At 39.2% G+C, this 26,644-nt stretch overlaps 2 protein-coding genes across 2 annotated transcripts in view; both read left to right on the top strand.

The window, feature by feature from the left end:
* The window catches only part of LOC109110587 (ATP-binding cassette, sub-family C (CFTR/MRP), member 5), a 38,317-nt gene extending 24,394 nt beyond the window's left edge, over window positions 1-13,923 (top strand). The window contains 17 exon segments of the mRNA XM_042774848.1: window positions 577-649; window positions 1,169-1,372; window positions 1,459-1,602; window positions 2,227-2,323; window positions 2,425-2,609; window positions 3,191-3,337; window positions 3,446-3,575; window positions 4,121-4,282; window positions 4,285-4,402; window positions 4,511-4,697; window positions 5,911-6,000; window positions 6,130-6,319; window positions 6,744-6,903; window positions 7,952-8,030; window positions 8,266-8,379; window positions 8,497-8,673; window positions 12,661-13,923. Coding sequence (XP_042630782.1) covers window positions 577-649; window positions 1,169-1,372; window positions 1,459-1,602; window positions 2,227-2,323; window positions 2,425-2,609; window positions 3,191-3,337; window positions 3,446-3,575; window positions 4,121-4,282; window positions 4,285-4,402; window positions 4,511-4,697; window positions 5,911-6,000; window positions 6,130-6,319; window positions 6,744-6,903; window positions 7,952-8,030; window positions 8,266-8,379; window positions 8,497-8,673; window positions 12,661-12,762 — 2,359 coding nt within the window. The 3' untranslated portion in view covers window positions 12,763-13,923.
* A 4,113-nt stretch (window positions 13,924-18,036) lies between these two features.
* On the top strand, window positions 18,037-25,905 carry LOC109056934 (aminopeptidase RNPEPL1-like). Its single transcript, XM_042774847.1, has 11 exons — window positions 18,037-19,020; window positions 21,173-21,313; window positions 21,403-21,554; window positions 21,954-22,070; window positions 22,167-22,402; window positions 22,610-22,723; window positions 22,991-23,103; window positions 23,214-23,322; window positions 23,546-23,770; window positions 23,883-24,025; window positions 24,276-25,905. The coding sequence occupies exons 1-11, from the start codon at window positions 18,556-18,558 to the stop codon at window positions 24,540-24,542; spliced, it is 2,082 nt and encodes a 693-aa protein (XP_042630781.1). The 5' UTR covers window positions 18,037-18,555; the 3' UTR covers window positions 24,543-25,905.
* Window positions 25,906-26,644: the final 739 nt, after the last annotated feature.

Genomic DNA, 26,644 nt, shown 5'->3' with positions numbered 1-26,644 from the left:
ACCAGTAAAAACACGGAAAACCAAAGATTTCCATCAGTGGCGGGGAAAGAGTTGAACATGAAAAAACACTGTCAAAGTCACTTTCAATTAAAATTACAACCTCAGTTTCTACTATAAAGCAGCTCTCCAGTGTGTTCATGAATACAAGAAATGAACCCTGTGTAATGTAATCATCACAGACCAACAGAAGTCATTTCAAGCTTCCGAAACAAACTCCAAATGGACTTCATTTTGGCCTTATTTTTCTCAAATTGTGAACAAATATTCTTCAAAATGATGAGTATCTTGGGGCCTTAATAATGGAACATGTCAGCACTGAGTAATGTGTTTGAGTTTGTGTGAAGGACACTAAAGGGCTGAGCGAGTGAAATGGGGCTGCAGGCGAATTGGTGAACTCAGCACGAAGATAAAATGAGCACACATGACCTTGAGCGCTTGTGCTTTGTCATTAAATAGCCTCCACATGTTTCCTGATGTATTAATAACTAATGACACCTTATCATAGAAGAGTAAACACTTTTGGTTTTTTAAAGCAGGACATTTTATTCTCCCATATCTTGTATTTGTCTCCTGCAGGTATCAGGCTATTTTGAGTGCTTGCTGCTTGAGACCAGACTTGGCCATCCTCCCTAATGCTGACCTGACTGAGGTAACACATCCTACACAAAAATCTAGATCGTCGTAAGCCCGTTATGCTCTGCACGATTTGCACACACTGAATCGATCATTCTGTACTTGTTATGCATTCTTATATTCAAGGCGGCAGGCCAAAACAGTGACTCTAATCACTATACCAGCAAATGTTCACTTCAGGAATGAACAATATGGCAAAAATTAGGTGTTTGAAAAAAACAGCGCAAAAGGAAAGAATATGATCATTTTTCTCTATATGAAGTATAGAGTTTATTCAGACAACAATAGTACAGTCTCACAGGTGAAGATGCAATGGAAAACTGTCACATTGTAGGCGATCGAAACACACGATTTTTTTCTATGACAACAGAAGTCCTTTAGGATCCCTGGAATTTGTTTCAAATGCCAAAATCGTTGCACAGTGTGCACCAGGCTTTAGACCTGAGCTACTAATACAAAAACTCTAAATTCCTCTTCAAATGAAGGTATAATCGGGGCAAATCTTTTATAAACGTGATGTGATTTCCTCTGTCAGATTGGAGAACGTGGTGCCAACCTGAGTGGCGGCCAGCGTCAGCGGATAAGTCTGGCTCGAGCTTTATACAGCAACAGAGATATTTACATTTTTGATGACCCTTTAAGTGCTCTGGATGCCCATGTTGGAAATCACATCTTCAACAACGCCATCAGAAAACATCTGCGTGGCAAGACCGTCATCTTTGTCACTCACCAGCTACAGGTATTATAATGTCATGCCCGGTCGAGGGAGAGTTCTATGAATCCTCCATTCAGCTTCCATAAACACTGTCCTGTTTCTGTTATCAGTATCTGGTGGACTGTGATGACGTGATCTTCATGCGTGATGGCAGCATCACAGAGCAGGGCAGCCATGAGGACCTGATGAATCTGAATGGAGACTACGCCGCCATTTTCAACAACCTTCAGCTGGGAGAAACACCAATCATTGAGGTCAGAAAACCCAGAAATGAAAACTGTCATCATTTACTCACCTGCATGTGAGGATGAACCTCAAACATCAAGAACCAATGGGGTTTGACTATAGCTGGCACATGAGGTTCAAGGAATAAAGATTTACATTTTTTGTGTCGCTTCGGAAGACTTGAATTACACCAGTTGAGATTAATTAATTTCATTTGTTGTTGTTTTTTTTTTTTTGAGCTTTAAAGTTTTGGGTCCCATTGAATTTTCTAATATGGACAAAACATTTAAAGCTGTGATCTTCTTTTGTGGTCTACAAAATAAAGCCATACAGGTTTGAATGACACTCGGGTTTGTGATTGATGAAAAAAATATAATTTTTGAGAAAACTATGTTTCATTTCTAAACAGTGAAAAGGAAGATGTTGAAACGGTTCCGAGACAGTTGACCCAAAAAGCTTCGTCATCATTCTCCTCGTGTTTTTCCAAACCGTATGACTTTATTTTCTCTGTGAAACACAAAAGGAGAAGTTTTGAATGTCTACACAGCTCTTTTTCCGCAGCCCCATCAGTTCTTCCATGTTTTTTGCATATGCACAAATGAGATCGAAGCCATAGTGGAGCTTTCAAATCTTGTCGTTTTGTGTCATCTCAGGTTCCGAATAAGAACTCTGGGAGTTCCTTGAAGAAACCCTTAGAGAGCAAGAAGGCAGGATCTGTCAAAAAAGAAAAAACGGCCAACCAGGGTGATGGTAAGTACGAGTATGCTAAACATACTAAATTATACTGAGCTATACTTGACTGACTTTTAATCATGCTTTAATTTTCCTCACTTCTGTCTGTTTTCTTTCAGGTCAGCTGATGCAGGTGGAGGAGAGAGGGAAAGGCTCAGTGCCCTGGGCGGTGTACAGAGTCTACATCCAGGCTTTAGGAGGGTGGCCCGTCTTCCTCTTCATCCTTGCCCTCTTTGTTCTCAATGTGGGCAGCACAGCCTTCAGCAACTGGTGGCTCAGCTACTGGATCAAACAGGGCAGCGGGGTAAGAGACCGTGGGCAGATCGGAGCAGCGGAAAGGCTTCAATTCCATGAGACCAGAGTAGAAGTGTTTAAATATTTCATGTGCTTCTGACCTTTACCGTTGGTTCGTTTCTTTTCTTTCTAGAGCTGTTACTGTTAGTGTGTCTTCACACATTGGAAATTACAAATCACAAATGATGCCCTCAGTCTTTAACCAAAAACATTAACTTTGCAGTGACATCTCTTCTAGCAACCTGTCACTCACATGAGATTTCAGCAATTAGCAAACAACAATGATCCAATTCATACTCAGTTGCATGCAACTTCCTTTTCAGCCCAACTTTGAAGATTAAAACAATAAATATGTTACATACCATGAACCAACCTCAATGTAAATGGATCTTGATTGTGTGTGTATGTATATATATATATATATATGAAATACCACAATTCTATAATTCTACAATATAATATTGAAACCTTTGGTACAACATCCACTGCTATAACTGTATTGTTGCACCCTAATATATAATCACACAAATGTTCATTCATTACCATGTTTTACTGTATAATGCAATGCGTCTGTGGTTTGTTGCTCAACAGAACACGACGGTGCAGGTGGGGAACAGTTCAGTACTGAGTGAGAGTATGCGTGATAACCCTCTGATGCAACACTATGCTGCTGTCTACGCCATGTCTATGGGAATCATGCTCCTTCTCAAACTACTGAGAGGCATTGTGTTTGTAAAGGTGAGTTTTTACATCATATAGTTACTTTTATAGTGATTATAGTTATGCATGATGGACTTGCTGTGTCAGAGAATGAGGTCCATGTTTCATCTTTTGATTTATTTTTTAGGTACTCTGCGTGCCTCCTCGAGGCTCCATGATGATCTTTTCCAGAAGATTCTTCGTAGTCCCATGAAATTTTTTGACACGACGCCCACAGCTCGCATCCTCAACCGATTCTCTAAAGACATGGATGAAGGTGGGACCTGATGGAGGGTTAGACTGTAGCACTATCATCAGATGGGGTGTGAGATATTGACAAGAAATCAGATTTTCTGGGATTTTGTGGATAATTAGATGATTGCGGAGTATGTTTTGTAATGGTATCTTGACTAGTGTAGGTCTGTTATGGACAGCTGATTCCATAAACTTTTTATACTCTTAATATTCTGTGCAGAGAAATTAACATTTTCATCACGGGATGATATTTGCCTTTTATAGGTCAATTTATTTCTTATCTGATTAATTAAAAATCCAAAATCACAAATTAATAAAAAAATAACCAAATTTCGAACTATTATACAAAACTACCTACTGTTGCTTGGTTCTTTTATGGCTTTGTTTGGAACTATTTTTGTTTATGAAATAGAGCATAGAGAAAAATATAACTCTCAATATTAACTTATTGAACTGTTGTACAAATTTAATATCATTATCATAGACGATACATATTGCACAACTCTATTTTCAGACAAACTCTCTTAGCCGTCTCACATTTCTAAACGCTTCCCTGTCTTCTCTCAGTGGACACACGTCTGCCGTTCCAGGCTGAGATGTTCATTCAGAACGTGCTTCTGGTGCTCTTCTGCCTGGGTGTGATCGCCAGCGTGTTCCCGTGGTTCCTGGTGGCAGTAGGGCCGCTGGTCCTCCTCTTTATAGTGCTGCACGTGATTTCTCGGGTCTTCATTCGGAACTCAAACGATTAGACAACATCACACAGTCACCTTTCCTGTCCCACATTGCCTCCAGCATTCAGGGCCTGACCACAGTGCATGCTTATGGGAAAGAGGACGAATTCCTTCACAGGTGAACGCTGGGATATCAGTCTGCCTCACTTTATTGCATATTTCTCCTTAAATGCTAAGACTTCCAGCGAGCACGGTTGATGGACTTTGTCTGTGTGTTTTCTCCCAGGTATCAGGAGCTGCTGGATCAGAACCAGGCTCCCTTCTATTTGTTCAGCTGCGCCATGCGCTGGCTGGCTGTGCGTCTGGATGTGATTAGCGTGGCTCTCATTAGCATCACGGCTTTGATGATCGTCCTCATGCACGGCAAGATTCCTCCTGCATACGCAGGCTTGGCCATTTCCTATGCCGTGCAGGTGAGGGGAAATTGTGTCAAATTTTGTCATGGATAGTTCACCCAAAAATGATAATTCTGTCATTTACTCACCCTAATGTCATTCCAAACCTATAAGACTTTGGTTTTCTTTCTATCTTTGAAACCTGGACTTTCAGTGGAGGGACAGAAATCAAAAATATCTTAATTAGTGTTTCAACGATTATCCAAATCTTATGGGTTTGTATAGACATGGGGGTGAGTAAATGATGCCAGAATTTTCATTTGTTGGATAAACTATCCCTTTTATTAGATGCAAATGCATCTCTCATTTTTCTGCTGAGAAAATCCCACATTCCCACATTCCCACAATAATGCAAGTGCCATTCTGTGCATGTTATGCCTTTTTGCCTGATTGGTTTTCTGCCAAAACAGGTGCCACTAGTACTCACGGCGGTATTCATGTTGATGACGCAAATGCACTATGGTTTAGAGCCAAATATCACAATCTGAAAAGAGACCTGCAGTGAAATAGACAGGGAATCGAACTCAAGTTTGGACCAAATAAACAAAACAAGTGCGAAAACGGTCTTAGACTTCATTGACAAGTGTAGGATGCAAATATTTCCTTCAACTGAGATTTGCATAAGGTAATATTGACTCACAACAGAAGCTGTTGTGTGGTTTAAAGGAAGCAGACTGTATCAGGGTTATTTTATTTAACTAAAACTATATAAAAAAAAGTTACCTAAAAACTAGAATAATGTTAACTGGGAAAAAAAGCTTATTTGAAGTGCTAAAATAACTGAAACTAAAATATAGTGCTGTCAAACGATTAATCGCGATTAATCGCATCCAAAGTAGAAGTTTTTGTTTACATAATGTATGTGTGTGTACTGTGTATATTTATATATATATATATATATATATACACATAATATATAAACATAAGATATTTCTGAAATATATACATGCGTGTGTGTGTATTTATATATACATAAACAAAAACTTTAATTTTGGATGCGATTAATCGCAATTAATCATTTGACAGCACTACTAATAAATGAAAATAATTTATATAATATTATATAATTTAATATAATAATAAAAATGACAAAAACAAGAAAATTACTAAAACTAAATATAAAATAAAATACAAATAATTCCAAATATTAACAGAAACTGTAATATTATATCAGTGAGACTACAATAATAATTGATTGTTCGTGGCTGAACATCTCTTTCGTCTCTCACAGCTTACAGGGTTGTTCCAGTTTACTGTCCGCTTGGCCTCTGAGACCGAAGCGCGGTTCACCTCAGTAGAGAGAATCCATCATTACATCAAGGTACTAGTCCTGCATCATTGACAATTTCAACTTGAACTTAAAAGCTTCTCTTCCAGATCTGAGGTCTGTTGTCACTCTTTTATGATGAATTCAGAAAGGATGACGTTCTACTCTCTCTGTCTGTCTTAGTCTCTGTCTCTGGAGGCTCCTGCAAGGGTGAAAAACAAGGCTCCTCCATCGGACTGGCCCCAGGAGGGTGAGATCGTGTTTGATGGAACGGAGATGAGGTACAGAGACAACCTCCCGATGATACTGAAGAAAGTTTCCTGCACCATTCGCCCGAAAGAGAAGGTGGGGATTGTGGGACGAACAGGCTCAGGTCAGTCTCTTCTCCTTACGTCTTTTCTCAACAGTCAATGTTTCATTTTTCTTTTCTATAATTTTGTTACTGTCTACAAAAAATTCCATCCCACAGATAAATAAATAAACAATACAAAAATACAAGTAAAAAGAGGGTCTGTGAGTGGCTTATTCACGTAAATAATAATAATGACAATAGTATATTCTTTATGGTTTTAAATACCTAATAAAGTATATAGTGTGTAATAACAGAGGTTAATAACAAATGTTTATCAAGACATCATTAACTTGAAAAAAAAAAACTCTTTTGCAAGTCAGATAACTTTTAGAATCAGGCCTTTTATGAAATGACTTTCATGGTGAAAATAGAAGGTGAAATCAGAGAAATGATGTATAATAAAAAAAAAAAAAAACAATAAATGTGCCTTCTTGTCTGTCCTCAGGGAAGTCTTCTCTGGGAGTGGTTCTGTACCGGCTGGTGGAACCATGTGGAGGCTCCATTAAGATCGATGGTGTCAATATTTGCAACATTGGCCTTGCTGATTTACGCAGCAAACTGTCAATCATTCCACAGGAGCCAGTGCTTTTCAGCGGTACTGTCAGGTAGGCGGGACCTCCTCTGACCCAAAGACCATTTCACACGTATCATGCCTCAGGAACTTATTGACATGAATTGAATCAGCACTGACTTGCGCTGAATAATGACATCACTGTCTTCTGTAGAGCTGATTCACATCTCACCTTTACAGGTTTCATAACTGATGAATTTGACCAAATGAACACTGTTTTTATCTTGTTTAAATCATTTGAAGCTGCTTTAAAACAATCTATATTGTATGAAGTGCTATATAAACGTGTCTTGACATTGGGAAATGTTGACACGAGTCACGCAGAAGTGTCGTAATCCTGCTTCTTAAGCAGTGTTGGGGAAAGTTACTTTTAAAAGTAATGCATTACAATACTGCGTTACATCTTAATTACATTACTTAGTTACTTTTTATTGAAAGTAATGCGTTACGTTACTTTTGCGTTACTTTTTAAATCTGGGCTGGGCTTGCTTGTCTGCTTTTAATATAAAAAGTTCTATCTTTGGCAAATGTAAAAGCCTCGGGCTGAAGGAAATGTAAATTCACGTCTGTACTGTAGAACGCAGAAGAAGAAAGTTCAACTCTTCAGCAATAAAAGCAGAAGAGATGTTAGTTTATCTTGTGTAATTTTTGCTTATTAGTATGGTTGAATTGGATCATCGAAGGTCAGCAGCAAATTGGTTAATAAAATGGGATTAAATACATAAAGGATATTTGTATTAACATTTAATTATTGCAGCTTTGTGATGAATTAATGCATGTTCAGATTTATTCTAGAACTAAAGTAACATCTTACTCCCGATTTCTCTCAGCATGGGGACAGGAGAGCTTTCAATCAATAAATGGGGGGGGGAGTAATTGGTGTTACTTATTCGAAAAGTAACTCAGATATTTTCTTGTAAATTAAAAAGTAATGTGTTACTTTACTAGTTACTTGAAAAAAGTAATCAGATTATGTAACTCCCGTTACTTGTAATGCATCACCCCCAACACTGTTCATAAGAATGTATTTATCTGTCAGTTTTCTTATTTAGTCATACATCTGCACTCTGTTTTGTGTTCAGATCCAACTTGGATCCATTTAATCAGTATTCAGAGGAGCAAATCTGGGATGCCCTGGAGAGGACACACATGAAAGAATGTGTAAGCTAAAGAAAACCCTGTGAAAGTGACACCATGTATAATGTTTACAGGAAGTAGAAGTAGATTCAGGTTGCCCACTCTGTCACATAGCAGCTTGTCATTTAGTTTCTCGCTCCTCTGGGCAAGTTTTTGTCTCCGATGACTTCTTGTTGCTCTTGTCTCCATCTTATCGTAGTTTTCCCACGGCTTTGATTCTATGAAATCCATTGTCTTGCATCTCCTCTCTGTTGTTCAGGTGTCTCAGCTGCCTTTAAAGCTGGAGTCCGAGGTGGTGGAAAACGGGGAGAATTTCTCGGTGGGTGAGCGGCAGCTGCTCTGTGTGGCCCGGGTTCTTCTGAGACAGTGCAAGGTGAGTTAACAGTCCGACTTGTCTGTTAGAGAGAGACGATCGGGATTAGCTGATAACGCAGAACAGACTTTGTGTCATTTAACTGGATCATACACTTAGTTTCCTCCTAATTCCAAGATACTAATCGGAATGCGTTCGCTGGACGAGGCCACAGCGGCTATGGACACAGAGACAGACTGTCTTATTCAGGAGACGATTCGGAATGCGTTCCAGGACTGCACCACGCTGACCATTGCACACAGATTGCACACGGTGCTCAGCTGTGACCGTATCATGGTGCTCAATCAGGGCCAGGTACAGTATAGCAGTCTGATGACTAGTTTTGGTGAAAAACTATTTTAGCAGTAAAATATCAGAGTTTGTGGTGGAAGGGTCAGAAACTAACTTTTCTGTTAACTCTTTCCCCGCCAGCGTTTTTGAAAAAAGTGGCCTCCAGTATATTTTGCTGTATGAATATTTGCATATGCAATACACTAAAATAAAGCCTCTTCTTTTAAACATAAACATCCGTTTTATTCTAGCTTAAAGCATTCTTTTTTATCAACACTTGAATATAGGTAGGTTTCATAAAAGTGTATAATTTTGAAATATTACATCTGGATTCAAATATTCAAATACTACATCTGGATAATATTCAGTACGATTATCAAAGCATAAATCCAGTAAATCACTTCCATCAACACCTCCAAAGCTTCACAGACATATACCACTTACTGGATCATCATTTTACTCCGTAACATTATGCAGTTTTCATTTATGTGCTGTCTATTGCCGATGATCACATTATTTTTCATATGCATCAGTTTACATAAGAGATCACTTGTTTCTTCGTCCTGTTCATGTGTGTTTATGTTCAGCAGGTTTTGTACTCGTTCAGAAGATGTGTAATAGCGCCCCCGAGTGTATAACAGTGAAAACACAAAAAGCCGTAAATCGCTTTTCGCGTGGTCTTCTAAATGATGAGGTAACTCGTCAATGGCAGGGAAAGAGTTAAGGGGCAACATTTTTTTTACCATTGTAGGGGCAATCATCAGTGGTGTCAAAAGTATTCACATTCATTACTCAAGTAGAAGTATAGATACTAGGGTTTAAAAAGACTTTTGTAGAAGTTGAAGTATCAACTCAAGCTTTTTACTCAAGTAAAAGTGTAAAAGTACTGGTTTCAAAACTACTTAAAGTATAAAAAGTAAAAGTAATGTAAGGAAAAAAAAAAAAACAATGCCATTAAGAACAAAAGCTTAGGCCACGCCACAGGGGCCTATTGTGCACTACCCCACTTCCTCAAAAAACATTTTTCTAAAGGCTATAGGCCATAATGACTATAATGTTATATTAAAATATTCATGTTGAAAAATTTGGGATGCACTAGATTACCTGTTTCAGCCGCATATATGCCCATTGAAAATGAACGCACTTTAGTACAATGCAAATACATTAAAGAACTAGAGATATGATGACTAGTTGCCTATAAGTATTGTAATGGTCGCAAAAAGTCAAACTTCAGAGGCATGTCATCAATAACCTTTAATGGAATGTATTTAATGTACATCCAAGCTTAGCTGCAGGAATCTGCGAGGGCAATGAACAAGAAAATTGGTGTACCCAGGGCAGGCTTAGTAACAATTACCCTTGTATGGTTGTCTATTTACAATAAACATTAGTGCTGTCAAAATTAATGATTAATCCAAGTGATTAATCAAAAAATAAAAATGAAAAATAATTCATAATCCTAATACCTTCTTGATCGATAGCTTCCTGTATTCGCTACATGGTTAGAGATTTGGACTTGTAACCAGAAGGTCGCAGGTTCGAGTCTCGGTGCTGGCAGGAGTTGTAGGTGGGTAGGGAGTGAATGAACAGCGCTCTCTTCCACCCTCAATACCCATAGCTGTAGTGCCCTTGAGCAAGGCACTGAACCCCAGTTGCTCCCCGGGCGCTGGATATATAGCTGCCCACTGCTCCGGGTGTGTGTTCACGGTGTGTTCACTTCTCACTGCTGTGTGTGTGCACTTAGATGGGTTAAATGCAGAGCACCAATTCCGAGTATGGGTTACCATACTTGGCAAATGTCACGACTTTCACATTGTCAATCGCGTTGTCAATCGCAAACGCTAATTTATTCAAACATCTAGTTACCGGACTACCTACAGTAGCTTAATTTGCGGAGGATGAAGAGAAAGCACCCATTTGATAAATGAGCCAGTAGTTGAGAAATAATAACTTTTACGTAGGGTCCGGTGCCATTTCGATACTTTTAAAAAATGGTACCGGTGCCTAAACGGTGCCTGAAACGATACTTAAAAAAAGAGCCACAAAAAAAACTGGAATAACAATAAAGAACATTACAAATATTTAAAATAAAATCCATAGCTTTCACCTTGGATGCTCTCATTTGCCAAGTTGTGCTTCCCTTACTCTAAGGCTAATAAATGTATTTCACAATCTGGGTCATTATTTAATACAAAAGCACACATAATGTTTCTACTGTATCTCTGTCAATCACTCTGATATTTAGTTAAAATGAGTGGTGTCTGTCACTGTCTTTAAGCAGTTCTGCGAATGACTGTATGGTCATTCTTTATAAAGTAGCAACAATGTCGTTTGTAAAGTACAGTACTGTGCAAAAGTCTTAGGCACATTAGTATTTTCACCCCAAAAAGGGGTTTAAGCCATTTATTTATATCTTTTGCTGTAGTGTGTCAGTAGGAAATATCAGTTTGCCATTAATTTTTAATAATAATCTAGTGTGATTTTGAATGCACAAGCAGTCTGACAACGGCAAAATGAATGTTTGGAAATGTAAACTGATTTTCTACTGATACACTACAGGAAAATATATAAATAACTGTCCGACACACCATTCTTTGGGGTGAAAACACTAACGTGCCTAAGACTTTTACACAGTAGTGTATGTATAAAGTACGTATGATTTAATTCAGTATATTTAAATAAGTACAATTGAAGTATGCGTTCATTTATATGTGTTAAGGGCTAGATTGTCGCTGGAGGAAACAGCTGTGGTGTGCTGAGCGGTGACAAGCGAAAACTTTACAGAAACCCGACTGCTCCCTCGTGACCTTTTGTAAACTGTATTTATGACAAAGAACTGCACAGATACAGATATTCTAACAATCTATCGATAAACACACACCTTGTGTCCTCTGTTTCTGTTTAAGTGCGCTCGCGCTGCTCCACCGCCGTCTGTGGATTGAAGAGCGCGCTGAAAGACGGAGAGTAGACCAGTCTGCCGCCTTTTTCATATGAAATTTAAGGGGACTGACTCTGAGGCGATCGCGAATTTGAGTACAGTTTATGGAGCTAAATGCTATAGCCCCTATAAAAAAGCATAGCGACGCCCATGCTTCTTGTGTAGGCCTACATATCGGAGAACCAGGACAAACATTTCAATCGAGTCGCTCAGGCATTTAAGAGGGGCACCGAAATCTGTGTCCTTATTCGGTTCGGTGCATACCGGTTCCATGCCCCAACCCTACTTTTAAGAAATGTATTTTTTGATATACGAACCCAACACTGGCTATGCCCTTACTGGAGTGTGATGTGATCTGTGTCATGTGCAGGTGCGATGGATCGCGTACAAACCAATAGGGTGTCGGAATGGTATATGTTTATACTTCTCATCCAACCACAATCAACTTCACTTCATCCGGATGGCGCGATTTATCTGGATAGGTGTTTTTTTTTTTTTATTGGAATGATGACAAGCCGGAATGAAAACAAGCCGAAATGAGTAACGAACCTATTTTTAAAATGTAAGGAGTAGAAAGTACAGATAATTGCGTGAAAATGTAAGGAGTAGAAGTAAAAAGTCGGCTGAAAAATAATTACTCAAGTAAAGTATAGATAACCAAAAATCATACACAAAAAATTAAACAAATAATCAATACATCATAACTCTACACACCAATCCAATCATTACAATTACCTTTATTAAATATCAGATACTTAAATGTAACCAATTAATCAATCGATCAGAATGCTATAGACCAATCAAGTTTTATCAACATCGACCAAAGCCATCTTCACGCTGCAAAGGTGGAACAGAAGCTGCATCTGACATAGTATTTATATGTATTTACACTACAGTTGCATAATTTAAATAGCCTGCATTTAGGATATCAATAAAACTGGAACTTGTTACAGAGTAGGGCTGTAATACTATGACAAATAGTATTTATATTTTGCCGGATGAAAGAATCCTCTGTTTTACTGACTTGGAGCTTTTTGTTCTTCTTCTTGTTTTTTTTTTGTTTTTTGACCCAGGTGGTGGAATTTGACGAGCCGTCCAAGCTCTTGGCGAACGAAAACTCGCGCTTCTGTGCGATGCTGGCAGCGGTGGAGAACAAAATCTCTGTAAGAGGCTAAAGGATGTCCTAGCCAAGGTTTCACTCCCGAGGGCTGAAGGGAACATTCTCCATTAATATTCCAGTCATTGCTGCTTCAATGTTACTCCCTCCTGCAAACCTGTAGGGACCCGGGGAGGGAGAGTATTGTATTTCCATGAAACTCATGGGCTGTCATTAGGGGCATGCCTGTTAAGATGTACTACTTGTGAGCTTAAATGGTTAGGTCAAGAAACACTGACACTGTAATGATATTTACGCAACGAAGAGGGAAATCAGTTTTCATGTAGTTCAATTCATGCAAACTGGTATGTTTCACAGAGTACATATCTCTGTTTATATGAATATATATATATATATTTACAAGGTGGTTGCAGAGTCCTTTTGTACTAATTCTGCTGGTCTATGTACAGTGTGTAATATATATATATACATACATACACTCAGATGTATCATCTTTCATTACATTTTAATATTTTTGACAACTTGACTGTTTTCAGTACATGTGTAAATGTCGTCTTGTGACTTGAACCCTAAACTTTGGCACAGGTGACGTTGTCCACAGGATGTTGAACAAGCACTGAGTAAGTGAAACTCTTTAAGAGGAACAGTGCTGCTTATTTACGGTCTCCTTGTTCAGCACACCAAGGATTCAGTCTTAGCTAAGATGCCTTTGTATATTTATAGCCTGTTTCCACTGTTAACATTTTTGCCTGTTCCTTTTCTTTTTCCTCTTATGTGGTATTGTTTTTGCTCTTTTATGTATGAAAGCATTTCTCATTTTTGGCTTGTTTTTGCACTTTGTATCCAACTCTGTAGGAGGTCACTGACTTTGTTTTGACTGTGCCCCAAAAGAGATGCTCGTCGAGCATAATCTTAGCTGGCTGAATTTGCTAGAACGGGCCTTTTGTCTTTTCGTGTGTGTTACGTTGTCTGTCACAGCACTGGTACTGCGAGGTCGCACTGAATGGACCTTCTGAATCAGGTTGTGATGGTCGTTTGTGGTCTCCATGAAGGGGAATCTGATTTCAAACAAGTCCCCTCATCAGAACCTCCAAAAATATCTGTCATTTACATTTCTTTTCATAGCCTTAGCATGATTTCTTAATTGCCTTGTGAAAAGGGTGGAAGGGGAGTAGGAGAGCGTACACTCTCCTGTCTCAATAAATTTATTTTAGGTTTACCCTTTCTGTGTCTGTTTCTGGATTACTGAGAGAGGATTAAGTGTAATAAAAATGTGATACCAGAATGATATGCTTATAGAAGAAGATGAGACTACTGAAGGTCATTTTAGTCATTATACACTGAAGCAAAATTATACTCCATGTGCCTTTTCACAGATTCACTCCTGTTACACATCCTGTTATTCTGCCATTTCCTGATAATAATTACCTCCAATATATTTTTATTACTGTTCACCTTGGGTGGAACGATTATGGAAATGCAAAGAAAAGAACATCACAATTTCTGAGGGTGACAAAGACCCAAAGAAAGAGTGATATACTTGAGTCAATTTTACGCTTTTCACAATACAAATCGTTGCAAAGCAGCTTTACAGAAAATTACATTTATACAATATATTTAGTAGTAGCTTATTAGTGGCAACTATGTCAGATTGATGTACATATGGCAGAAATGTATGGTAAAATTCAGTTATTGACATAATTAAACAGACGATGAACACTATTAACAGCAATGATTATATGTTGCAATCAAACTTTGTTTCAGGGTTGGCATCATCTGAGGTCCTCTAAGGGGTTTGCATCATCTCTTCTCAGGTGTTTGGTCATCTCAGGTCTTTGTAAGGGCTGGATCCAGACTGGAGCTTGTGTAATTCCTAGTTACCACAAGATGTCAATTACCGTGGCAGAAACAAAGAAACAAATAGGCATAATTAGCATAGCTGCTGTTCAAACCAATCAAAAATTATTTGTTCAACCTAAGCTAAGGAATAATAATGTGCATTTGATCAGATATAACTGCAGTACAAGATTATGAGATACATAATTTGAATGCTTGGCCAAAGAGGTGTGTTTTTAATCTAGATTTAAACAGAGAAAGTGTGTTTGAACCCCGAACGTTATGAGGAAGTCTATTCTGGAGTTGGGGAGCCAAATGCGAAAAAGCTCTACCTCCTTTAGTGGACTTTGCTATCCTAGGTACTACTAAAAGTCCAGAGATTTGCGACCTTAGGGAGCGTGATGGATTGTAGCGTGGTATAAAGCTACGCAGGAGCTAAACCATTTAGGGCCTTATAAGTAAGTAATAATATTTTGTAACTGATACGGAACTTAATAGGTAGCCAGTGCAGAGACTGTAGTATTGGGGTAATATGATCATATTGTCTTGACCTGGTAAGGACTCTAGCTGCTGCATTTTGGACTACCTGTAGCTTGCTTATTGAAGATGCAGGACAACCAGCTAGAAGTGCATTACAATAGTCCAGTCTAGAGGTCATGAATGCATGAACTAGCTTTTCTGCATCAGGAATAGGTAACATGTTTCATAGCTTGGCAATGTTTCTAAGATGGAAGAATGCTGTTTTTGTAACATGGGAAATATGATTTTTAAAAGCCAAGTTGCTGTCTAATATAACACCCAGATTTTTGACAGTAGAGGAAGTAACAGTACATCCGTCTAGTAGCAAACTGTAATCCAAGAGATTCTGTATACTGCTTTTTGGTCCAATAAGTAATATCTCTGTCTTATCTGAATTTAATAGGAGAAAATTATTGGTCATCCAATCTTTTACATTTTTGATACACTCTGTTAGCCTAGATAATTTAAAAGTTTAATCTGGTATTTAATCTGTTGAGATATACAGTTGAGTATCATCAGCATAACAATGGAAACTAATTCTGTATTTTCTAATAATATCACCAAGGGTTAACATGTATATTGAAAATAGCAAAGGACCTAGGACAGATCCTTGTGGCACTCCATATTTTACTGGTGATAATTGAGATGACTCCCCATTTAAATAAACAATGTGGTAGCGATTGGACAGGTAGGATCTAAACCATCTTAAAGCCTGCCCTTGAATACCTGTATAGTTTTGTAATCGATCTACGAGTATGTCATGAACTATAGTGTCGATCACTAAGATCAAGTAAAACTAGCAATGAGATGCAGCCTTGGTCTGACAAGAAGCAAGTCATTTGTAATTTTAACAACGAATCATTAACATTTTTAGAATATTACATTCATTTTTTTTCTGTTAAAGAGAAATCAAATTTTGAAGAAAGTATGTTAAGTCCCTTCCACAAACACCTCCACCCAGTGAAAGAAGGCAGGACGGTGTCCAGGATGACAAGGGAAACCAACACTTGTAAATGGACCTGAGCAGCCAGCACAGTATTTTATGCTCCTGCAGGATGACTCTTTCCCCTACAGAATATCTGTGCCAACCAACTGCAACAAGAGTTTACTGCAATATGTAATATTACTGTGGTTATTCATTAAGCCAACACGTATCCCAAGAACTGTCCCTCTGGAGAAACCTGGGATTAATGGGATAGTTTCAAACACCATACATAATGTGATTCACTAACTATTACGGTGGTACCTTAGGCAAAATACTTAAAGGAATAGTTTATCCAAAAATTCATCTCATCACCATCATATCGCTTAAAAGAAAGAATGTCTCACTGTTTTTAGTGATTGAAATATTGCAGCAGGTGCTTTATTTGGATTGCTAATGGTTCACATGTCTTTGTTTTATTCTTTTGAGAGTTGATCTAAATATTTTTGGATTGGAACAGATAGAAGATTGAAGGGCTTGTGCTGCAGTTCTATGGATGTTTTGCCCGCCAGGTCTTCGAGCCAGCCATGTGAATGAAAAACGGAATTGTACTGAAAAGCGCAAACCTGACATTTTGCTAGATAACTGTTATGTTCCAAGGACAAATATTGTATGTTCAAAGCACCATGATGATAAATAATTGACAGAATTTATTCTTTAAATGTCCTGCTAAAAGTTCATGCATCATCCATTCTGGAATCTGTAAGCAAGGTAAGTTTGTTTATATACCACATCATACACAATGGTATTTCAGATCTACTACATGAAAATCATTTTTTTTTTAAATAGTAGTCACAAAAAGGTACATAAGAAATAATAAAAGTTCAACTTCTGGAAGCTTTTTCCAGCTGTGGTTGGCATAACGGCTAAACACCAGAATTTCTGCAAGGTATTTTGGTCCAAAACCATTATGGGATTTCCATACAATTAAAAGTATTCTGAAATGGAACCAGAAGCCAGTATAATGAACTAATGACATAATACGCTCAGTTTTTTTGGTTTTGGTCAGGAGCCTGCAGCAGTGTTTTGTATGAGCTGCAACTGTCTAACAGTGCTCCAGGCAAGGCCAGTAAGAAGTCTATTGCAGTAATCTACCCTGCTGGTCATGAATGCATGAATAAGCTTCTCTAGGCCTACTTCAGGTTTGTGCACAAATGATCTGATTTGTACTGTTTTGGATGGCAGCAGGCTAATTAGTTATGGCTTTTGAAATAATATTCCAGAATGCTGCCAAGTTTCCTGACTTCTTTGATATTTCATCTTTATTGTGAAATATAATGACCTCTCTTTATTCAGCTTGGAATATCCAGCTGTAAATTTTATTAATGCATTGGCTCAGGGAGACTATGGGACTGAAGTCACATGGATATGGATGAAGGTAGATCTGGGTGTCATTTGCACAGCTGTGAATTATATGTCTTATGGGAGTATAAAAATTGAACAGTTGAGGCTCAAGGAATGAAATTCGTGGAACTCTATATATCATGGCAGCCCAAGTTAGATTCGTAAATGTTCACAAAGCTGCCCTGCCTGCTAAATATATGACCTGAACCATCTAAGCACTGTTTCAGAGAGTCTGTTAATGAGTACATTGTGGTCGACAGTATCAAATGCAGCACTAAGATCTAGTAAAACCAACATTTTGCCAGAATCAGTTTTAAAGGGGCAGTTCACCCAAAAACAGAAATTCTGTTCCAAACCTGTATGAGTTTATTTCCTCATTTAAACATAAAATAAGACCAAACAGTTGGTGTATTATTTTCCATACTATGACAGTCAATGGGGTTCATCAACTTTGGTTAAACACATTCTTCAAAATATATTTGTGTTCAGTAATAAAGAAATTCATAGGTTTGGAACAGCTTGAGTAAATAATAACATAATTGTCATTTCGATGAATCTATTATCAACAGTTCTGTGGACACTTTATATAAACTGCATTGTAATCCATAACAAATATAGCCCAGTGCTGCTGGTTTGATCGCGAGCTCCGCAGCGCCCCCCTGCAGCTCGAAAACTTTCCCGTCTCGAAGTGATTTCCTCCTCTGTTTTTACTTCCTGTTTTCTAAGGGAGTCACTTAACTCGGCTCGGTTCTGCTCGTCGGGGTTTCACTATGCGTTTCTTCTTCTGCCGGTAGTTTTTACCGATCTTTCCGCCGGGATCTCGGGACGGACTGGGACCTCCACACCTATATTCTGCTGTAGATGGAGGTCGGGGGGCTGAAGTCAGTCGTGTATACGGCTCTAATGGATTTTACGTAGACTTGTGTTTTGTTTTAATGCCTTTTACTACCTTCCTGCTCGTTTTATTGTCATTTCTTGCATTCGGTTTCCTCCTCCGCGGAGCGTCCAGCCTCGACCGCCCCTTTAACTCCCGCAACAATGTAACAAACTCGATCTCTTGATCATCTCTCTTCCGCCGAGCTCCACTCCGATGACCGCCGCGTGCGATCGCCGCTTTTAAAGTTTGACGCTGTCGTCACGTTATCGTGTATTTATTCGCCAAACTTTGCGATGGCCGAGCTGCAGCGGCCGACGCTGTGCTGCTGTCGGAAAGTGCTGACCGTGCCCGGTAACAAGTCCTGCGAGGGCGGCCGGAGTCTGGCGCACTGTCGCCTGGTGGACGTCGCGTCGGCGTCTAACTTCCACAGCTTTAAACTCCGACATTTCCACCTGGACCTCCACCTGAACTTCGCCGTCAAGAGGATCACGGGATGGCAGGTTCTGGAGCTCACGCCCGTCCAGCCCGGCGTCCAGTCGCTCATTCTGGACACGCATCCTTCGTTATTAGTTCATTCCGTGGACTGCAAGGTGCCCGGCGCGTCCGGTGCTCCCGATGTGGTTTTGTCGCTCACCTACCGAATAGAACCGTTCACCGATTACGGATCCTCCCTGAACATCAGCCTCCCGGCCGCGGTGATCCGGCCGCACCGGGCTTTCCGTGTCACCATCCGCTACACGACCACAGACGGCCCTGCGGTAAGGTCAACGCGGTGACAGCTGACGAGCTGCCTCTGATACACGCTAATAATAACTTTGTTGCACAGGACTATTGTACACAGAGTCAATATCCACTAAAAATATCCCGTCAGTGAAGCCTTAATGTTGATGACAGCTCTGCTCCCTTCTCCCACGGTCGCTCTTATGCCTTTGTTTTGGCAGATTTAAGGGGTGCTGTGGGACACGGGGTTGTAACATGCTTGTGGGATCACCACCCCATCATTTATTAGACACATGCAAAGATGAAAACAGTGAGTGTACTGGAGCTATTCTGATTAGAATGAGCTCAGTGTAGTGTCATGTCCTCTTAAGTGGATAACTAGAGTTATCCAGGTCATGATTATGAGTGCACGAGGTAATTACTGGAAGGTGGGCTGTGTTAAACAGGTTTCAATTACAGATGGCTAGATATATAGGTTGATTGCGAAAACAAACCTGTTTAGTCATATTTACACTGTAACCTGTACATCTCATTGCCCACTTGCACCGAGAGGTTTCTCTTTAGACCACACCTTATGTGTTTCTATGACTGTTTTTTGTAGTGCTTTTAGTAGTGGTCAGTCCCTTGAATACACTTACAACAAAGCTTTAAATAATTTGTGCATGAATTAACTTTTACATTTTTTCTTGTGCTGTCAAACGATTAATCGTGATTAATCCATCCAAAATATTTTTTTTTTTACATATTGTGTGTGTGTACTGTGTACTCTTTATATAAACGCACAAACATACATGAATATGTTTTTAAAATATTTACATATATGTAAACAAAATATTTTTTCATATATATATATATATATATATATATATATATATATATATATATATATATATATATATATATATATATATATATATATATATATATGAATGTGTGTGTGTGTTTATATAAAAATACACAGTACACACACGTGTATTTTGGATGCAGTTTGTTTACTGTGTGTGTATATATATATATATATATATATATATATATACACACACAGTAAACAACTGCATCCAAAATACACGTGTGTGTACTGTGTATTTTTATATAAACACACACACACATTCATATATATATATATATATATATATATATACACATATATATATATATATGTATATATATGTATGTGTATATATATATGTATATGTATGTGTATATATATATATGTATGTGTGTATATATATATATATGTATGTGTGTATATATATATATGTATGTGTGTATATATATATATGTATGTGTATATATATATATATGTATGTGTGTATATATATATATGTATGTGTGTATATATATATATGTATGTGTATATATATATATGTATGTGTATGTATATATATATATGTATATGTATATATATATATATGTATATATATATATATATGTATGTATGTGTATATATATATATATATGTATGTGTATATATATATGTATGTATGTGTATATATATATATGAAAAAATATTTTGTATATTATATATAAATATAATATAATTTGCAGTATTAGCCAGATACATAATGTATCAGCATGACAACTGTGTTTCTTGGAAAAGTATTTTTCAACCCAGCAAAGCAAAATATTCTCACTGATGCTTCCAAAACAATTCATTATCACAATTTTGATCAAAACCTCATCTATAATAGCCAGCTAGATAAAATTACCTTGTCAAACACTTGACATCAGCAGAATTCATTACATATTAAACAAAAAAAAACATCACAGAGGGTCAAATATATGAGTTTGCAATGCATAACAACATTAAATAACAAAATTAACATAGCTCTGTAAGATGGCCCAAAATTGGCCTCAGGCTATAAGGTCATTCTTACCGCTGAGCCCTGCTTACATTGTGCTATTTTAGTGGTGTAGTATACACACAAACATGGGCATTTTAGCTGCTCACCTCTATATGGATAGTTGTTTTTTGTTTCTTCAACTTCAATTTATCTTGATGTTTGGATTCACAGCTGCTTCACCTGTATGAAATAAATGAAAGTGCAGTGCTTTAATCTATTAACCTGGCAACCTAAACCTTGTTATGTAAATCTGTATTGAATAATTTGCATGTTCAGAGCTATTCTCTAGCATGTTTGTTTGCCAAAGGTACTCCCTCACCTCATTGTTCCCTGATCCCTTCATCAGATTTGGTGGCTGGACGCCGAGCTGACATGCGGACAGACCCGACCATTGGTCTTCACTCAGGGTCACTCAGTCTGCAACCGGTCGTTTTTTCCCTGTTTTGACACACCAGCCGTCAAAAGCACCTACTCTGCCACTGTCAGGGTGAGTCTAAGCTGCTCAGATCCACCAACACAGCTCTGTGGGCATTCAGTGTTGTTTTCTGGTTTTAGATCATGTGTACTGCGTTACAGGTACCAGAGGGAGTAACAGTGTTGATGAGTGCCTCAAGAAGTGCATACTCTAAACAGGACAGGGTTTTCCAGTTCTCCATGGAGTACCCTGTCCCAGCCTACTTGGTTGCCCTGGTGGCAGGAGACCTACAGCATGCAGACATTGGGCCCAGGTAAACAGGGATGGAGTACCCCTGCTGAAAAGAAGAGAATAGTTTGATACCAGCATATGCTGTTTTGAACGGCGATATACTGGTGCTCAGTCTAGGATACGCTTGTGGTGGTTTGTCTCAAATAGGTTGCTAAACCACAGTTGGCAAGGCCACATCAGTTATCAGCATGAAGGTGCTACCTTGGTGAATAAGGTTAACAGAAAAACCATGCCGGTTGCTGCTTTTGCTTCCAAACAGCATGGATTTGCATCCGCTATATCAGAACCAAACCAGTACTATCCAGCATAACCAGCCTAGAAATGCCAGTTATCTCAGGCTCATTGTTATAAATCCTTGTAAGATATGTGCATCGTTTTCATTCGTGTTCAGTGCTTTACCATGGCCACAATCTGCTTTTAGGAGTCGTGTGTGGGCAGAGCCCTGCATCCTGACGTGTGCGGTCAGTAAACTGGGCGGCAATGTGGAGCGCTGGCTTAATGTGGCAGAGGGGCTTTTTGGGCCTTATGTATGGGGAAGGTAAATTCCATACTTTTCAGTCATATCAATCTTGTTCGCCTTGTTGCATCAAGCTTGCTGTCATATTCAGGTATTAACCTGTCTCTTCCTTTACAGGTATGACATAGTGTTCCTTCCTCCTTCATTTCCCATCGTTGCCATGGAGAATCCCTGTCTTACTTTCATAATTTCCTCCATACTGGAGAGTCAAGAGTTTCTGCTAATTGATGTCATCCATGAGATTGCTCACGGCTGGTTTGGCAATGCGGTCACCAATGCTACCTGGGAAGAGATGTGGCTCAGTGAGGGTCTGGCCACTTATGCTCAGAGGCGCATTACCACAGAGGCCTATGGTATACATGTCCTCACACATATCCAAACTTAGAAACATCACCATAGAGGCCTTTTGCAAATGTTTATGTATACATTCCACAAAGAAGCCAGTGATAGGGGAGTTTTACACTCCAGCAAATGCAAGATCTCTGTGGAGTGATTCACATAGGCCTGTACATATTCCACAATGCTCTCCTTACATTTATCACTTCAATTTTCTGATTCAGGAGATGCCTTCACTTGTCTTGAGACTGTGTTCCGTCTAGATGCTCTTCACAGACAGATGCGTCTTCTTGGAGACAACAATCCTGTCAGTAAGCTGCAGGCCAAATTTGAGCCAGGTACAACCTTTTTAACAATAGAAACCAGCCTTTGTATGAGTCTGAAAGAAACCTTGGGTTTGGCACAAGGTGCTTTTTCCATACACCTGAAAATGCTGTGTGGTAAATGCATCTAAAATTCCTTGTTACTCCGATTTCAGAAAGACAGAAGCAAGGAAAATCCTCATTTGCAATGTTAAGCCTGTCTGGAAAATGTGCTTAAATATTTATAATGTTCTTTTGAAGTGTCAGAGCCATGTTATCCATTTTCCTTCTCTTTCTCCAAAGGTGTAAACCCCAGCAGTCTAATGAATCTGTTCACCTATGAGAAAGGCTTCTGCTTTGTATCTTACCTCTCACAGCTGTGTGGCGACATCGAGAGATTTGATAGCTTTCTTAGGGTGAGAAACATGACATTCACCACACATGCGTGGATTTTCATGCTCCACTGTACATATGTGGCACAGCCCACACATGAAGCGTCTGAATTTTTCCACCCTCCATTGTATAGGCCTACATTGAGAAGTTCCGATTCAGCAGCGTAATCGCTCAGGATCTGTTGGACTTCTTCCTTGGCTTCTTCCCTGAGCTGAAGGAGAGCTGCGTTGCTCAACGAGAGGGTGAGTTTCGACAGCTGTCAGAGATGATGATTAACACACAGAGACACTTAGAGTTACTCGTCTCACTGCGCTCCATTTGTCCTCGGTTAGGAATTTCCCTGTTGAACCAGTCATAACAGCCAGTGTGAGGGGTCAAAGCAACATTAGCAGTGCGAGAGATGGAGGCTAAATAAACAGAAATGTGACACTTCTTCCCTTCCTTCTTCCTTCCCCTCTTGCTCAGGTCTGGAATTTGAGCGATGGCTAAATGGCTGTGGTCCTCCGTTATGTGAACCAGATCTCTCGGCGGGTAAAGCTCTAACAGGCCCTGTTCAGCACCTGTGTGATCTTTGGGGCATGGATGCCCCTGAGCCCCAAGTGATCTCTACATTTGACCTCTCCTCCTGGAGCACCTTTCAGACCGTCCTCTTCCTGGACCGACTTCTAGACCGCTCACCTCTGCCTCAAGGTATTAAGAATCCATTTCGCAATTTCTCAACATTCCTTTCATCTTAGTATCCCCTTTGCTTTGATGTTTGACTTCTCTTCTCTTGTAATGCAAAATATGATTGACCTTTCAGAGGTGATGAGTCTTTTGTCAAGCTGCTACTCTGCGTTGTTGGACGACATGAACGCTGAAGTCCAGATTCGATGGCTGCAGATTGTTGTGCGGAACAGCTTTTATCCTGATCTGCCCCGAGTTCGCAGCTTCTTGCATAAACATGTGAGTTTTGCAAATTAAGTGCCTTTTGAGCTATAACTGATAATACATTAAAGGGGACATAACACACAGTTTCGGCCAATCTTATGTTAATCTTGAGGTTCTATAAAGTAGTATTTCATCCTTCATATCTCTGAAGAGTCTTAAGTTTTATCAGATTTATAAAAGAAAGATACAGCTTCACTATTGCTATTGTATGCATAGAAAATAAATGTTTTGTCTATTAACTTTCCTCTTCCTTTTTTCTTTCTAGACCTCACGGATGTACACAGTGCCCCTTTACGAGGATCTGTGCGGAGGGGTGATGAAGTGTTTTGCTGTGGAGGTATTTTATCAAACTCAGGCCCGTTTGCACCCAAATCTACGCAGGACACTTCAGCAGATACTGTTCCAAAGCAGCGCCTTCAACACCAGCACAGCTCCATCTCTACTCACATCACCACCCTCTGCCCCTTCCTCACCCACAGACCCCACTGCCAACGGGACCATCGCCCTGCGAGACGTCAATGTGTCCGCATGAGTTCAGAACTTCTGTGGAGAAGCAGAAGGTTTGAGGGGAAAAGCCAGAAGGGCAGGAACTGGACAGGAATTGAACTCCTTGGCTCAGACTGGACAATAGCAATGCATTATGGGAGGCCAGCGCTGATGGGTGTACACTCTCACCAACACTGGGATGTCTGTTTAAAAAGGCAGACACTGTTTTTTATAAGCTAAACATATAAAGCTGCTCAAGTGGAGGACATGTTTGCAAAGGTTATTATATTGTGCGTGTGTGCTTGCGCGTGTGTGTGTGTGTGCGTGCACATATGGATAGGGGTATGTCAGTATCAAGGATACTGGTTGCCATCTGTTAGCCATTACCTTTTTGGGTGTGTGTAGATGTGTGTCTTTGTTTATTTTTGTGGGTGTTTTGCATATGTTCCGCTGACGTTGCACATCATCTCATATGTTGTGTTTGCATCTGTTCTCTGAGAAATCAATTGGAGGACTTAACAAGATTTCAGACTTTCCCTTTGCTAGCTACGCAGAGGTGTTCTGTGGAGGACCAATCCCTGACAAATCGCCTTCCTGGACAGTGTTTGAGAACTGGCATGAACGCACACGGTCTGTACTCATGTGCAAATCTGATCATGTCCTAATGAAGATCCTGCAGAACCAATGCAGTCGCAGCCTTTCCGTGATAAACAGACTGCTTCTTTTTTGACTGAACTGGAGTCTGTCTTTCTCAAGCTTCTCTTTCCTGGTGCTAACCTCTCAACATTAAGTCTCAGGAATATCAAGACAGAAGACGTGGTGCCATGTTAGTGCCTTTCAAATCTTTCAACACTGTGGGTGTTTTCAACACTTCTGTTCAAATGAACAGCCTGAATTTGTTATTTGAGCCATTCTAGGGTGACATTGGCGACCATTGTCCTACTTACATTGTGTTTGAGGTTGCTTTCAGAAATTACGATGCTGTGTTGATTTGATTTTTTTTTTTTTTGAAACAGTGCATTTCTTTCACTTCTTTTTTTTTTGTTATTTTATAATAGGCAAATTTCCCTTAAATTAGTACACTTTGAAGAGAAGGGAACAGATTATGATTTGTGAGAATGCAGTGAGCGTGGTGGGTGTTCAGGGTGGGGTTATAGGTAGATGGGTCCAAGCCGATCATCAGTGGCCTTAACTACAAGCACAGTGGAAGACAGATTCAGTTTTACAGGTAATAAAGATGAAGAGAACACTTTGTGTGTCGTGTCTGAGGATGCTGCATTGGATTTCACTTTCTTGCATATGTGGCAGATGCTCACTTGTAGAATCATAGCTTTTGTTGACTGAAGGCTTAAACACTGCACATCCAACAATAAAAAGGGTTGTTTTCAACCCTCATCTATTGATGTCAACTTTAATGAGTAAATGTGTTACTGATCCTGTGTGTGTGTGTGTGTGTGTGTGTGTGTGTGTGTGTGTGTGTGTGTGTGTGTGTGTGTGTGTGCGTTCTGATGTGCGGTTTCAGCCACGTGACCCCTCCAGCCCATTGTTAGAAATGTATCATGGTTTTTCTATAGGTACAACTTTGCAACTATGGAATTGAGACTGAATTTTTGTAGATGCTAAATCTTTTGGGGAATGAACTTAATTTAATTACAACTACGGCGTTAGTAATTTCTCTTACTTAACCAGTACCTACACCATTGTTTTAGAAAACAGTAACATTGATATTAACTACATACACTAACCAAAAAAAAAAATATAAGACCAGACAATGACAAACAAATAAACTAACATTAACAGGGAATATTTATACACGTTTCAACTATGCAATAAAAATGATGCTTACCTTTTGTCAGTAAGATGGATGGGCCTGTATTTTTTCATCTTAACTGGGAGTAAAAAGCACCGTTTCACTGTCAAAACTTTCTCATCCTCTAGTCTTTGTCAGTTTTTGGTCATGCATCAATCTTTAAGTCACTCGATTGCAAACTTCTGTACGCTAATGAGTTAACTGTGTTAGCCTTTTACAGGGGAAGGGGGCTTGTGAAAATGTGAACATGCAAAAAAAAAAAAAAATCTAAATATTATAAAAGTAGAAAAATGAATAAAATAAAAAAGTACTACATATTTTGATTATTTGTGGTGAAA

Source organism: Cyprinus carpio, chromosome A18, assembly GCF_018340385.1.
Source record: "Cyprinus carpio isolate SPL01 chromosome A18, ASM1834038v1, whole genome shotgun sequence".
Lineage (NCBI taxonomy): Eukaryota > Metazoa > Chordata > Actinopteri > Cypriniformes > Cyprinidae > Cyprinus > Cyprinus carpio.
Note: the sequence above shows the minus strand (reverse complement) of the source record. Positions and strands in the feature narration are given on the sequence as shown.

What these genes read in the sequence shown, in the direction of transcription:
- LOC109056934 (XM_042774847.1), top strand. Translation starts at nt 18,556, where the DNA reads ATGGCCGAGCTGCAGCGGCCGACGCTGTGCTGCTGTCGGAAAGTGCTG. An exon ending in CCTACTCTGCCACTGTCAGG is followed by an intron (nt 21,314 to 21,402) that starts GTGAGTCTAAGC and finishes ACTGCGTTACAG; the next exon opens with GTACCAGAGGGAGTAACAGT. An exon ending in CTGCGTTGCTCAACGAGAGG is followed by an intron (nt 23,323 to 23,545) that starts GTGAGTTTCGAC and finishes CCTCTTGCTCAG; the next exon opens with GTCTGGAATTTGAGCGATGG.